The sequence below is a fragment of the Podarcis liolepis genome (assembly GCF_965112155.1).
Source record: "Podarcis liolepis genome assembly, chromosome: 5".
Classification (NCBI taxonomy): Eukaryota; Metazoa; Chordata; class Lepidosauria; order Squamata; family Lacertidae; genus Podarcis; species Podarcis liolepis.
Genome location: NC_139556.1, coordinates 89,069,616 through 89,084,920, shown reverse-complemented (window position 1 = coordinate 89,084,920; position 15,305 = coordinate 89,069,616). Strand labels below are relative to the sequence as shown.

At 41.2% G+C, this 15,305-nt stretch overlaps 1 protein-coding gene and 1 long non-coding RNA gene across 10 annotated transcripts in view; one reads left to right on the top strand and one right to left on the bottom strand.

The window, feature by feature from the left end:
* The window catches only part of LOC310707497, a 579,039-nt gene that overhangs the window by 513,988 nt on the left and 49,746 nt on the right, over positions 1-15,305 (top strand). The gene's annotated exons all lie outside the window — the stretch shown is intronic.
* The window catches only part of ECT2 (epithelial cell transforming 2), a 43,113-nt gene that overhangs the window by 22,819 nt on the left and 4,989 nt on the right, over positions 1-15,305 (bottom strand). For 2 of the 9 annotated variants that reach the window (XM_083503979.1, XM_083503980.1), the window contains exons 2-16: positions 15,115-15,271; positions 13,188-13,267; positions 12,271-12,453; positions 11,460-11,549; positions 10,308-10,415; positions 8,479-8,552; positions 8,212-8,342; positions 6,937-7,052; positions 6,722-6,784; positions 5,483-5,705; positions 5,019-5,378; positions 4,030-4,166; positions 2,666-2,785; positions 1,966-2,034; positions 1,483-1,593 (exon numbers count right to left, since the gene is read on the bottom strand). In XM_083503979.1, the coding sequence (XP_083360105.1) occupies positions 1,483-1,593; positions 1,966-2,034; positions 2,666-2,785; positions 4,030-4,166; positions 5,019-5,378; positions 5,483-5,705; positions 6,722-6,784; positions 6,937-7,052; positions 8,212-8,342; positions 8,479-8,552; positions 10,308-10,415; positions 11,460-11,549; positions 12,271-12,453; positions 13,188-13,267; positions 15,115-15,244 (1,995 nt within the window). In that variant the 5' untranslated portion in view covers positions 15,245-15,271. Of the gene's footprint in view, positions 1-1,482; positions 1,594-1,965; positions 2,035-2,665; positions 2,786-4,029; positions 4,167-5,018; positions 5,379-5,482; positions 5,706-6,721; positions 6,785-6,936; positions 7,053-8,211; positions 8,343-8,478; positions 8,553-10,307; positions 10,416-11,459; positions 11,550-12,270; positions 12,454-12,908; positions 13,018-13,187; positions 13,268-14,769; positions 14,840-15,114; positions 15,272-15,305 lie in introns of those variants that run through there. The other 7 variants (XM_083503981.1, XM_083503987.1, XM_083503983.1 and 4 more) reach the window with 7 other exon arrangements.

Sequence of the window (15,305 nt, the reverse complement as noted above, 5' to 3'; positions counted from 1 at the left end):
CTGAGTCTCAAAAGCCCAGCTATGTTACCCCTTGCCTGCAGAGCCAGCAGCCCCTCGCCCCTTGTTGAACACCTTCCCTTGTGGACTATTCCTTCAGTCCTCTCTTGATTCATTGAGAGTCCTCCAAGCAGCCACCGTCGCCATCCCTGGTCTCTGAGCTGCCCCACCCCACACCCCAAAGAGAGGTGCCTCCTCACGCTGCCCCACAGAAGCCTGGAAAGAAGATGCCCCCACTGCATTCTCTGGATCCATTCCCAACCAAAATTCAGGCCTAGCTTCAGAATTGAGTCAGCCTTGGTTACCCTAACCAATGACCTTTATCAGGACAGGACTAGAGGGAATGTGATCCTGTTGTTTCTCTTTGATCTCTCAGCAGCACTCAGTACCATCGACCATATCAGCTGGATCAACTAAATGGGTTGGCAGTAGGAAATACGGCGATTCTACAGGGGTGTTTTCAGAAAATGACGCTAAGAAACTCAACCTTATAGCAATTGTTCTGTGGTGGTCTGCAGGCTTCCATCTTGCTCCCAAGACTACGGAATATCTCTATGAATCCATTGGGAACCGTGTGGAGTGTCTGACATGCCCTCAGTATGCTGATGACACCCAACTCTACTTTCTCTGTATATCCAAGTCGGAAAGGAAGGTGCAAGCCCTGGTTCTTAGACAAGTGGTGGGCTGGGTGAGGGCCAAGTTGAAGCTCCATCTTAATAAGATGGAGATCCTGTGGATAGTCAGGCCAAAGAATTGGGCAGGTTTTCTACTCTGGATGGAGCTGCCCTCCCTCCAAAACAAACAGATGTGCACTCTGGTGGTGCTCTTAGATCTATCATTGGCTGGAGGCACCAGTCAGATGGGCGGGGTACAAATCATGAATAAATAAGGGGAGGCCCTGCTCACCGTGATGCATTTGGACCAAGCTCACTATGTGGCAATGCCAAGGGCTCTCAATATGGAATTCCCTGCCTCCCTGCCCAGGCCAGGATACAGCTGGTGCCAACTCTGACTTCATTCATCTAGGCTATAGCTTGATAGGAAACTGGAATCTGTTTGATTACTATCTTGTGAACTGTTTGTTAGTGCTACTATTACTCGCTTACTTCGTTTTATAAAATGTAGTAGCACATATGTGACTTTTTAGGCAACCTGCTCTGGGTTTAATTTGGCAATGAAGAGGAGGTAAGCAATATTTTAAATGATTCAGCAAGTAGGAGTGAAAAACCTCTGCCAATCTACAGGTAAGATCCTAATCCACCTTCGGTCCACACCTGTTCTAAAGGCATTGAAGTCAGACGCTGCTAACTTATTACACAGAAGTCAAAAACATACTCCAAGTCAATACACAGATGAAATCCCTTCCATATATCTATATATCTATATATCTATATCTATCTATCTATCTATCTAACACACACACACACACACACACACACACACACAGAGTGGGGGAGCAAGGAAAAGGGGTTGAAAGGTAATTACCTTCAGGAAAGCATGAAACCTTGGCTTCTGTTTTTCGCACTTAGTAATCATTTCCTTGCTCATTTCAAAGAAGTTCACAAAAGGAGGGTATGTTTTCAGTAAGTCTTTTGACTGAAAGAATGCAGAACTTTCATTTACAACAAGCATAAAGCTGAAGTGGAAAAAGGTAATTTTAAAAATTGGTCCTTTACAGCAACCAGCTTAAATATACCATCATGCCCTGAAGTATTTTCAGTCACCACTAAACCAGCTAAGAGGCACTCCACAGCAGCCTTCCCCAACATCTCTGAGATCTACAGGTGTAGGGCAGTATACAAATGCAACAGTACAAGTGTGCAATGCAAAACTTTGCTCGATGTTACTAAAACAAGCTGTGTGTTTTAGCATTGCTTGAGGCTTCCCCCAATTCCTCCAAGACCAGGGGGTTCCTCCCCATGTGCTATGCGAGCACTCATGGTAATGCAGCTAGTGTTGAAGACTTACATATTTGAGTATGACATCACCAATGCTTTCGCTTTCAGTCCAGTTTATCATAAGGTCTTCAAGGTCCTCCTAGAAAATAAATGACATATCGCCTATTAAAAAAAAATTACAGTTTGTAAGATGGAAAGTTATATTAGCATCCTGAACTTGTGCATTTTTTTCTGTTCCCAAATAGCCTTTAATTTAAAGATACGTAATGAAGGTGCTTATATACACTGAGTGTAGATAAGCGACTTCGTTACATATATTTAGGCACCAGGCAAAAACATTTCTCTTCAACCAGGCATTCAGCAGATTAACATTCTATGGCTTTTTAAATGTGTGTGGGGGGGAGTGCTATTGGTTTGTTTTTCTTATGTATTTTTAATTCTCGTTTTGTTTCTTTCTGTTGTGAAGGGTACTATACAATTGTAATTAATGGTAACAATAACAATTTGATACCACATTTAGAAACAAGGGAAAATATAAGCACCCTTATTTTTGGTATTATGCCTGATGTGAGTCAGTTTCAGGGAATCTATTCATGAACTATTAAACTGAAGAGTGTAGAACAAATGCTAAACTTGCAACTTCAAATTCCATTTTCTGTCCTTAGTTGTTCCAGACATTCATGTTTTCCCAGGGTGGCACAAGCAAGTTAAAACTCAGGAGTAAAGCAACACAGATGAAAGATCTGCATTGTACAAGTCTTGAAGACAACCTTTATCTTGGTGTGTACATCAAGGATGTCAGGGATACTGCCAAATATGGTTTTAATTTCCTCTGGTGCAAGGATGGGGCCTCCAAGTTGTCCTTCCTTTTCCAAGGGGACTTGAAAGACCTGGAAAAAATGAAAACAGCAAATACATTTAATACCACAGAGTCATCTTAATTGGAAGGCTGCACTCAAGGCAGATTCATGCTCTTTGGAGTAGATAACAATTTCCCTAAAGCCACCTCTTGGCAATTATGCACCGGGCCAGGTTTACCGTGCCAAGATGCTGCCGCCTAGTAGTCACTCCCCTTACCCCCCTGCCCTAAACAATAAAAATGAAGGCTTTCCTACTACCCATATAAATTGATGTTGGTTCAGCTCTGTCTGCATTACCAACCCCCAAGTGGCACAGTTAGAGCAGTGGTTCTCAAAGGATGTGGCGCACCACAGAGGTGTGACAGGAGCATGGCAAGGGTGGCAGTAAGATTCAAGGACAATCAAAGAAACATTTAAACATTTCAGTATAGTATAGTATAGTATAGTATAGTATAGTATAGTATAGTATAGTATAGTATAGTATAGTATTTCTAAAACATTCTTATTTGCAAAATACAGATCAATATATTTTTCTAAATGAAAGTAAGAGCATCGATGATACCAAGGACAACCTAGTTGCGATCCAGAAACACTGTTCGAACAGAGTGCTGGAGAAGACGCATTTATAATTATATTTTGGAAATGATTCGTGTTCTAATGCAGCTGCATTGTTTCTGACTTTCTGGATTTCCAGTAACTGCATCAGCGCTAACATAACTTCTTGGCAGGCCATGTTCAGGCACAGACCTGTCACTCTTCAGCCCCTTCTCACAATGGCGCTCCAATAAAAACAGCCGCTGACTAGGCATGGTTGTCAGTTTAGACTTTAACATACAGCAGATGAGTGGGCCCAGCAAGCGGCGTAGGAGCACCTGCTGCTGAAGCACTGGTGAAGATGAGCAAGCATGAAACCGATCAGTCATCTGGATGGGAGAACTGAAGGATCCCCATGTAAAAAAAAAAAAGCCTATTTAAACCTCAGTCATATGTGCATGGTAGACATGTGCCAGGAAGCACAGGCAGGCCAAAGCTTCCTGGCGCATGACTGCCTCCACATCACATCCTTTGCAAACACACCTCTCCTTATCTGGCATGAGACACGCACAGCATACAGACAACATGGCTGCCGTGTAAGGTGCCCATCAGCCCTCAGAGGGCAGTTACTGCAATAGTAGTTGTAGCAGAGGCCCCTTATAATGGATCTTTTTGGAAACTGAGGTGCTACTGATTTGTAGCAAGTTTTCATCAGGTACAGGGGGGACCTATCGACTTGCCTGGATTATGGTTGTCAGGATATCAACATAGTTGCTCTCCGTCTGATACAGCTCCTTCGCAACCTGCCATCTCGCAGACTGCTTTGGCAGAAAAGGAGTCGAGTTTTTGGACGGCTTTGCACATGATTTTGGAGTTTCTGTAAAGGATGGAGACACAAGACGTAAAAATGATTTATTTGACTGTTTATTTGGGGGGGGGGTTGGTTTTTACAAGCAGGGAAACTACCATGGATTCTTAACAGGTGATCTATTTAAGACAACTGTTTCCATTAGATGTGTTAATCCATTTTAAATATGAAGATTTGAGTGCTCTTCCAACTTTTTAAACTCGCACAAAATAAAAACTTGCTTGAACAGGAAAAGCCCTTACTTTCTGTGCCACCATGCAAGGTGAAGTTCTATCTACCACTTTCTCTCTGTGCTACTATTATAAAATAGCCAATGCCCATTATTTTAGCAATATTAGGGAATATCCCCAGAACATTTTGATACCAGAAGTTTTTGTTTTTTTTTTTGTATTCTATTGTAGAAAATTGCCAAGGCTTTCAGGTGCAGAATTTATCAGGAATCTGAACAGCACCTCATTTTACCTCTTATGAGCACTGAAGCAGTACAAGCGAAACCAACATCTGAATTAAATTTAGACATTGGTTCAAGTCTTCCTATCCAACTATCACTGTCATTAACCAGTGTTCCATCATAAAAACGACACTCATCTTGTTCCTTGTTGCTTCTCTCACAACTCACTTCCTGCACTTCAGCACTGAAGTTGGTACAGCTGAAGCAACCTTATTTACATCAGTAAGATGTCTCCACCTCTACTCTTGCTGGGACAAATTTGGTTCACCTTGGAAGTCAGGTGCCACAAACGGATCCAATTTGTATTTTGAAATCGCCTTTAGTACACGACTCATGCCCCAAATTAAGTTCTGCATTACCTAAATGGTCACTGCAATCTAAAAAATTTAAGGAAATTTGCTCATCATCACCTTGTGATGTTCTCGGTACCTCTCTAACTGGATGATGTTCGCATAAGACAAGATCTTTCAAAATTGGAATGGAACGGAGGCTTACAGAAGTTTCCTTGCTTTCGACTGGGAAAATAATGAATTTCTGAAGATTCATTTGAGGTGCTTCATTAACTAGGCTTTCAGGTGGCTTACTGCTAGCTGCCTTGATGGTTTGTTGCAGATTTTCTAAGGAGTTTATGCAACATTTACGAGCAACGTTATCCAGAGGAATACATCTGGAAAGCCTGCATGATTTCCTCCTCATCCGACTAAGTCTATAGAAATGAGAGTTGCCCTTCTGTCTACCAATATCCACGTTCCTCAATTCTATCCTGCTCCCTGTATAGTATTGAGAAGGGAAAAATCAGTTACTCGTGTCAGTATTCAGAAGTGTTTTATTTTTGCCACAACTATTAAGTGACACAGAGCTGGTTTTGCCTTACCTCCATTAGTTATGCCCGATTCAGGAGTATTGGAAATATCAAGTAAGGATCCCATCGAAAGGGAATGCTCAGCTGATGGCCGCTTCCGAGGTGGGAAGGGAGACATGTCTGCCTCTCTGGTCAGCTGAGCAAGGGTCTCTCTTAAGCGACGTTTCTTCCGGTTGCTATTTGGAGTACTCAGTGAAAGTTGTGAGACAGACGTTTTCAGTTCAGGACTGTCTAACTGCAATGAAATATAAACATTCAGATAGGTAACTGTACTCCTGCTCTACAGCTCAGAACCACAGGAAGCTGTAAAATCCTGCTACTGAAATGAATTATTGGTTTCACTGTAAAGCTTACTATAGCCCTTCAGGAAGGCCTTGAAAACCCAATTATTTTCACTGGCTGATTCTTTAGTAATTATCTTCTACTATTATTGAATTCCTTTGAGGTGATGGTTTTTCTTGTGGGGAAAAAAGTGTTTTATTTTTTGGCTGGATGCGCATTTACTACTACTCAAATTTTCACAGGAGGCTTTGTATTCTATTCTATTTTGTTGTTAGAAATTGCACTTCAGTCTCTTATTGGTCTAGATCACATGACAGATTAAACCATGGTTTAATATGAACTATGGTTTAATGGGAACAAATAGCATGGTGGTGCACACTGCTCAAATGTTCCAGCACTGCTGCTCCCACAAACTAAACAACCCAGAATCTGGCTCATTACGCTGTCAAAACCTGTGCTTATGGTTTGTTTCTCTCCCAACAAACCATGAGTAGTAGCTAAGCTTTGTTCTTGGTTTACCTCTCATGGTTTGTTTAGGGGAAGGAAGCCACAAACTCTGGTTCAGATGACATGACAAGCACAACTCTGCCTTGTTTCGTCTCTGGCACAGCACCAGGGGAGGAGGAGTGCCACAAGAGCTTCTGAGCTGCGATCTGCTGCTTGTTCACATTAAACCATTGTTTGTATTAAACTATGGTTTGAGTCATTAAACCATTGTTTGTATTAAACTATGGTTTGAGTTGCCTTAATTGAGTTTTGCTCATAAAAGTGTCCATACGTGTTTTACATAAATACAGAAACAAAAAATGCTTTGACACGGTTAATGGAACTGAAGTGTTTAAATATCACCCAAAATTCCATCTTCTATTTCATTAATAAGCTAATACCAAGAATTGCCCAGTTTAAAGATCCCATTCTGGTTCTATAAATTGCTTTCAGTATTCTAGATTTCCTTCTATAGCAGCTCACCTTTTCAAAAAGGTACATGGATTCTCCAGCTTTGGCATCCATCTGAATGCTTCCCCAAAACCACTAGAGGGAGAAAAAACATTTTCTGTGATTTGCTCAAGCATATACAACAATCCATCATTGCCAACGTTAAAAATAGCTACTGAAAAGCAAAAGCCAAGGGGTTTAGGCTTAGGATGCATTTTAAGAATCCAGGATTTTCTATTAAAACTGACCTCTTGCTTTACAACGTAGAGGTTCTGTGATGGCTCAAATGGAAGGTCTTTTACAGTATTTTCTTCAACTACGAGATGAGTACACCTTTCATCACCAACAGGCAGGTATTGTCCACCTGAAGACAAAAGAGGGTTGCCAAGATTAATCTGTTCCTTCCTAAATTCTACACTTAATTTTCATTCCAACACACTACAGTAACACCAAGGGAGGCAGGAATCTTATTTCCCAGGGGAAAATGTGCAAAGTTATTCTCAAAGTATTATGTAAGGCGGGGGAGAGGAGACTTTCCTCTGTCCCTCACATGTAATCTGTCAGGGGACAGAGCTGGGGCACATCTCTTCTTGCCACTTGTCGTCAACATTTTCCCCTCCTTGCCACACACATGAAATTAGGAAGAGGACCACAGGTCCACCAAACCCTTATTTATTCAGAATAAGAGTTTAGAAAGGAAGATATAGAAGAAATCTGAGGCTCAATGCAAGCAGATGCAGATTTTAGAGAATGGAGAAGGGCATCACTAGTTGGTGCTACATACTGGCTAAGAGGATAAACATAAATGTCTCTACTTGAAATCTCACAAGTATGAACTCACTACATGGAACTTGCTTATTTCTTCTGTCTGTACTTTGAGAATAATACTGGCCTTTTTGAATGTTAGCGTAAGGGATATGAAGATATGGAGAGCTCTAAGAACTGTAGAGCACCTACAAACAACGCTAACCATACTTAGAATAGCATATTTAAAGGAGAGAGCACTAATTTCTTTCGCACAGCTTCAGATTTTTGTTATTATGCATGATGCAAAGCTGGCTCTCCACATTTTTACGTTCAGGAAGCTGTACATGAATTAAAGAAAAAGCACAAATCTGCACAAATGCAATTTGAGATACAGCTTAAGCATTTGACATTTCTTCTGTAACAAATTCTCGGCATTTAGACTTGCTTTAGATGGCGACGTCAACCTCTTTTAAGTGCAAATCAGTAGAAAAGCATGATTCCATAGACAGGTATAATAGAGGGGTATACAGTTCATTAAACAAGTCATCAACTACTGTAATACATTTACAAATATGAACACTAACACGTTCTCAGTAAAACAGAGCATCAAAATCTGTAGTATCAGCAATACAATAACATGCTGGCTATTTAATATGTGTGCCCCCCCCCAAAGTATCTTTTTACAGTGATAGTAGTGTTTTTGTCCAGGGCACAAGGAGGTTTAAAGCATTTTATGTACATAGACTCTTTTACTGCAATAGTTTTTTCACATTTACCTTGCATTTCTGTCATTTCTTCCATGCTCTTCTTTTCTTCGTCAGAGAATCCAAGAAAACTCAACATGCAGTCCTGAAATGGGGGAACTTTAAATTCTTTCCTGAATTCCTCAGCAGCAGCACAGAAGTCACTAAGGAGTGGAGGGGAAATGGGATGAGGGATTTAAACTTTGTTGCACCATGTTTTCCTATGCAGAAAATGGTTTCTTCTCACTGTCCTGCACGCAAGTGCAAATACCAATGCCACTTTGAACAATGTATACATACATGTCATTCCTTTTCTCCCAGGCCTTATAAATCCAGTCTGCTTTCATGATGGGTGTGCCTAGACTCACAGCTGCCTGCAAATCAGCAGAGAAAGAGGTTAACAGGTACAGTTCCTATGCAGACTGAAAAAGAGAATGCCCTTGCAAAGGCTTACTTAGTAAAGATCATAGGATTTCACAAAACACAAAAATCTATGCTTGATAAACAGAATGAACATTTGTGGGCTTTTTAATTTTTTTTTTAAATCTGTACTTTAACACTGGATGTTAGTGGAAGTGTGGCAAGCTCACAAAATTGAATCCATGGGTCCCTATTGAAACACAAAGTTCAAAGAACAAAGCAGGTGAAATCTGGCCTTTGGAGTCAAACATTGTAATAGTGAAACATGCACCCACATATTCATATTCCAACACCAAAACATGGTTTGGCAATACTCAGGCTTGCACATTCCTTCCTCCCACCTTTCTTTTGCATGAAGGCATTAGAAATTCCTGACTACTTTGCTTTCGTTTTCTCTCTCTGTTGAAGACACTGACGCAGAACAGTCATGTCTTTCTTTGTTCTGATCAACGCTGAATAAAAGCTTGTAAATAATGCTCTCCTGAGTGCGACTTCTGGCTGTGCATTATCTGCTGATAAGAGTGTGCATGAGCCCTGGAATGTGGCAAGGTATTTCCAGGAAACTCGTGTCGCTAATTGCTCATACTGCATGACTACGGGAGATCGATGGATCGTCCGGCAAACAGCTTGGGGCCATGATGGACTTTATCTCCCTGGCAGTATCCCAACAGTCAGATTCTGCTCCCATGTAATAGAAAAGCTTTATTTAATGGTAAGCTTTAATTACGTAAGTTGATTAGTATACATGCTCCTTCAGGAAATATTAAAACAATTGAATTGCTTCCTTGAGTCAAATAACAGGGGGAATGGAGCAGATCATTGATTCATCTAGCTCAGTATTGTATACACTGATTGGCATAGTCTCCCTAGGATTCTAGACTGGGTACATTCTAGACTGGGTACATAGTCCCACCTGGAGATGCCAGGGACTGAACCTGGGACATTCTTCATGCAAAGCAGATACTCTACCACTGAGCTACAGTCCTTCTGCAGGAGGGGGAAGCCAATGTAAATCAGATTTTCAATCAATGATTTATGTCTATCCACCCCAACATTTTGGAATGGAGACATATTATCCAGCCCTCAATAAATCCATCATATATACGAATATGGACAATTCATTATTTTACTAAGCCATAAACGGAGGATCAACTGTATTTCAAATGATTTAGATAAAATAGATGTTTGCTCATGGAAGACAGCTATGGTATACTTCACTGCATTCCTGTGGGAAACGTAGACACAAGTGAGATTTCATTTTAATATGGCCGGGTGCAACAAAACTGCTGTCCAGTTACAGTATTAAACATCTCCTGCCACTGGGTCGTAAGGTAGCTCCATAAGAAGAACTACTGTACTGCATTCTTAGATCTCCAGCTGACAGCACCAGGCTGCAAGTATAGGCTTTGCAACAGAATACTTATCTATATGAATTGTATCTTCAACTGCTTTGGAGTTGACATTTAAATGAAAAGTTATGCAACTTCAAAATGCCACTCTAATACACCTCCAAGACATCCTTCAAAATACTGAAATGCCTCTTAAAATAAAGATGCAGAATCAAAAACTTTAAATGCAAAATCCATTTACTCCTGCCCACAGCTTAGTGTACATACAGTACTTATCATCCCTTTGCATCATATGCCTGGTATATGCAAAAAAACCATATTCTGCACCCAAACTCTGAATAGAAAGGGAAATGAACATACTCTGAATTTGCCTCCTTGCGTAGAATTAGCCACCAAATGTGTAACTTTTGAATTGAAATCCCGTCGAATAATCCCTCCCATATGATGAGCCAAAGTCACCAGCTTCACCTAAGAACAAAATTGGGCTCCAGTTAGTTTTCTATTTATTTTTTAAACAAAATTCCTATTAGACCAAGGTAATATGCAGTCTGCAATTCAGTGTACAAAGCAACAGTACTTCCAGCCATTCTCCTTTCAGTTTATGTTGCAACATTTGGGTTGTAAAATGGTTACTTCTCTCTTTAAAGGCATTCCTGCACAGGAGGGTCAAGAGTTCGGAGGAAGGTTTGCTTAGGGGTGCTTTGCACAGGAGAGTCAAAAATTCACCCTATGAACCTGGCAATTAAGGGGAAGCAGAAGCAGATGTCCACTCTACTTCCAATTGGCTACAATGTTGTGAGGGTAACTGAAAAAACAGTATACAAGTTGCAACGGTCCGAAGCCTAGTTACTCACCCCATAAATGCCATACTACTCTACCACATGGAAGGAATAGGTTAAAATCCAAAACTTTAAAGGAATGTTTAGCTGCCAGAGGCAGAAAGAGAAGATAACTACTTGCTGACTGCAGTGAGTTAACTCGACTTATCAGCACTCACAGTATTACCCCACAAACATTTGGTACTTTTAACCAACTTGTGTCTCATAATTGTATTCCTGTCTTCCATATGGTGGTGTATATGACATGATGCCCATTCTGTTTATTTCAACTATATACAAAAATTTCCAAGCAGTGTGCATAAAAATCACAGAAAGCACATAACAAATAAAAATCAGCAGGTAAAATCAGAAAAAGCCCTTAAAATGCCTGCAGGAACAGATGCACATCATGTCTTCAAGTTGGACCAGTTGCCATCCCACAGCTGAATATCACTCAGTGCTGAGTGGAAGCTTGAATCCAGATGTCCCCATTTCATGTCCATCATACTATTCCATTTGTGACTTTAAAAAAAGACTTCTTTGCACATTCCTCAAGTGGTGCTGCTATAGCAGTCAGTACCAAGCTCCATGCGGATCTCCCACTACTTGTTCTCCACTCAATATTGCAGCCTCTTTAACTATTATTCCATGTAGGTGAACTATTCTAAGGGGCATGGAAAAAGGACAATCTTACCAATTCTTCTTTCTTTCTGAATCCTGTGAAGCATAACACAAGATTCAGCATACTGGCACAGTACAACGGGCGGCATGAGAAAGGCAGAGGCTGAAATAAAAGTAAACTGGTTAAGGCAGAGGCTGAAATAAAAGTAAACTGGTTAGTTGTCACAGAAGACGTGTGAAAATCATGCACTTGAAGAATAAACTGCCACCCATTCAGGAAACCTACAGCTCTATAGAAGTCACTTCCTGGTTGTTTCTTCCTATACTGTTCTTGTTAACATCTAAATGAAGAAGTCACATTTACAAGACAAAGGACGCTAAAGCTAAAGACTCCCTAGGGAGGAGGAGAGATTTGTGTGGGAAGAAGAAAACACAGTTACAGCAATGTAAGAAAAGGACCACAGACCTGATCAGAACCTCCTGTGTTAACATGTTTTGTTTAGTGTACATTTTCATTATGGATGTATTTTTTATTATGCCCTAATAAACCTGTTAGCCTCTAAGGTACCACAAGACTCTATTTTTTTTTCAAGTATTAGATGCACAATAGAAGTGTGCTTCATTCAAATGTTGCACTACAGATATCATGGTAAGGAGGAAAAATGAGTGAAAACAGATCTGTCAAAGGTTATGACTGTGATATTTAACACAGACATGGATCAAGAATCCAGTGTGTATCCCAAAGGACAAGTGAATAAAATACATTTTTAAACAGGCCCCAGTTTTAGGAGTTACAGGGGAAGCCACGATTGTATCCAAATATATGCGTGTCTAAAACAGAAGCTAGCCACCATTTCAAGATCTCTTACAATGTATATTCTTACCTCGCCTTTTCTGGCACAATGCAGTACTATTGGGGGCCCAAGGACTCTGCAGTCAGCTTTGTGCAAATCATTGAAAATGGGATCTTGAAAGTCTGCTATCACAAAAATGGTCTCAAATTCTGGCGAATCGGAATTCTTATACTCCTCCACTGAATCCGTCTTTATGTAGGGCACTTTAATTTCCTTCGATTGTTTACAAAAAAGTCAAGTATTATTTACAATAGTAAAGCTAACAAAAATGTTTTTCTGCCTATAAGTTGTATAGCAGGATTATTTCAATAAAAATAAGTATGGGTTAGAAACTGCCCATTAAATTTGAAGCTAGCTCAACAGAAACATGACTCCTTTTTTGCAGATAGAAGCAAAGAGTTTTAATAGTTAAATCAAATTTGAGTTCTAATTCATGAGCATGAGATACATCATCGTAACAATCACAGGTGTACATCAATTCAGAACCAATGCCAACACCCCAAAGTGTCAAAGCTTCGATTCAGCTAGCTCCATTGTGCACCATTCACTACTATTGTGCTTTTATATTATCCATATACCAAGTGATGAGATTGTTGATTTTGCCCACTTCTGTCCCAGTAGTGCCAAAGACTGCATGCAGATATGTACACGTAATTGCCCCAACATACCATATGGATAATACTTTTAATAAGTTTTTCTTCCGATTTACCAGAACTAGCTTCCTTTATCTTTATAACGGGAACTTCCATTATCTTAATGGTCTGCAGAAGAGGAGAACTTCAGTATGAGAACGAAATAATCCAAAGCCTCAACTACAAGTTTTCAATAACATGAGGGATCACATACCATTTTGGGATCATGGGCATTTAGAATTTTGAGAGCACCAGAAATCTTCAAGGGCACAAGTTCAGTCATGGGCATCATGTTGGGGGCCTGATAAATCTTACCTCCAAAGCTTTCAGAAGTTCTTCACATTTTGCAGCTTCTTTCGGTAGGACTACCCTAGTTTCAATCTGCGGCATTTCTTCTTTTGGGAGAGGTGAAAAAAGAACAAACAGTATCTAAACATATGATTGCAGAATTAAAGCGACCTATCTTCTCTCTCAACAAGGGAGAGGAAGTAGAAGAAGCTTATATTCCCAATAACATCCTTTTATACATGTAATTCAGCTATACAGGCGGCAACCGTTTAGCACCGGGGTTCTGTTTCTGGCCCCCTGGAGTGCCTTGAATGATGGTCAGGGGTGCTGTGGGCAACACTGGCCTCGGTCCTTCTTTCCTTTCCTTCCTTCCTCTGATGCCCTCTCACGTCTCTTCCTCCCAAAGGTTTGCACACCTGTTGCAGCAGCTCTAGCTACAAGCTCCCCAGGTGAATGGTGGCTCTGGGGCTGGCCAGGGGGTGCTGGTTGCCAGGAGCTGAGGCAGCCTTGGAGTAGGCAAGCAAGTAGGCAAGGGAGTCCAACCAGCCCTTGCTGTTGGGACGGACAGACAAGTGGGAGGCCAGGCAGGCATGCAGGCACCGCTCTGGCCTTTCTTGTACTGGCTGTGTGCAAGGTCTCCCTGGTACCTGAGTGCCCAGAGCTGAAGGGGAGCCTTTCCACCATGCAGGCTCGGCAGTGCCCGCTGCTGTCTCCCAAGGTAAGGTGCTGACCTCACGTTCACCTTTGGCCAGGTTCTGTTGGGCCACTAAGGCAGATAAGAGTCTCCTAGTGTCACTTTCTGAAAACAGCCCTGTAGAATCACCATATTTCCTACTGCTAACTCGCTTAGTTGATCCAGCCAATATGGTTAATGGTACTGTGATGCTGAGAGATCAAAGAGAAGCAACAGGATCACATTCTCTCTATCCCTGTCCTGATAAAGGTCATGGGTCAGGGTAACCAAGGCTGACTCAGTTCTGAAGCTAGGCCTGAATCTTGGTTGGGAATGGATCCAGATAATTCAGTAGGGGCATCCTCTTCCGATGCCCCAGTAGGGCAGTGTGAGGAGGCACTTCTCTTTCGGGCAGGGGGGCAGCTCAGAGACCAGGAGCGGCAGCAGTAGATGCCCAGGGGACTCCCAAGGAGAAGGCCGAGGGAACACTCCACAACAGATGGTGTTTGAAAAAGGGCGAGAGGCTGCCAGCTCGGAAGGTAAGGGGTGACATAACTGAGCTCCTGAGCCCCACAGGGGGGCCGCAGAAAGAATGTAGGGAGCCAGGGACTCACAAAGGTTCAAAACCTCTGGTCTAGAGTAAAGCCAACCACGTCTGGGCTCAGGTTTAATGCTAAGCTAAACCGTTGCTTAGTGCCAGGTAGTGCAGCAGAAGCAAGGCTTGGGGAGAAACACGTTAGTTTGTTCACGCCAAGCCACTGGTTTGGCTTAGCATTATGTGCAAAATGGCCCTTTAGAAATTATGGAACATCTTGCTATCCATTAAAGAATTCCCACAAGCTTATTCATTATATGCCAACAAGAATTTTTTTTTTGTAGGTTTGTGCACTTTTCAATAATATATTCACTATTTAGATCTGTGGTCTTGATATTTACCTATTATAAAGTTGCTATTGCTGCTGCTGTTTGTGTTCTACTTGCTTTTATTATTTTAATGAAGTTGACAGTTGCCTTGGGGATCCATTGTGAAGCCAAAGGCAAAACAGAAATACTTTAATTAGTAAATAAAAACAAAATAAGCCTACAGGAAAGAGTTTGCATTGTGCTTTAGCTAAGTATAACATAAATATTGCTATAAAAGCACACATTTGAATGCTCCCATCTGAAAAAACTAGAGGAATACAAAGAGAAGTATAACTACATTCATAGCTAGATTGCAAGAGTTTTAATAGCAAGTGACTTTTATCCACATTCTGAAATAAGAACCATTCATTCCATTACCTTCACCATCTGAAGCTGATCCCCTGAATAGGTTCTCCTTTGAAGATTCTGTAATTTTGGAGTCAAGAATGGAAGAATCTGCCAAGAGACTCCTCCCTGTATCAGACATGAGCGTACTGTTGTCAGCCATGGTCAAAAGGGTATTTCACTTCTACGGCTGCAAGGGAATCACCCAGTAAGTTATTATTATT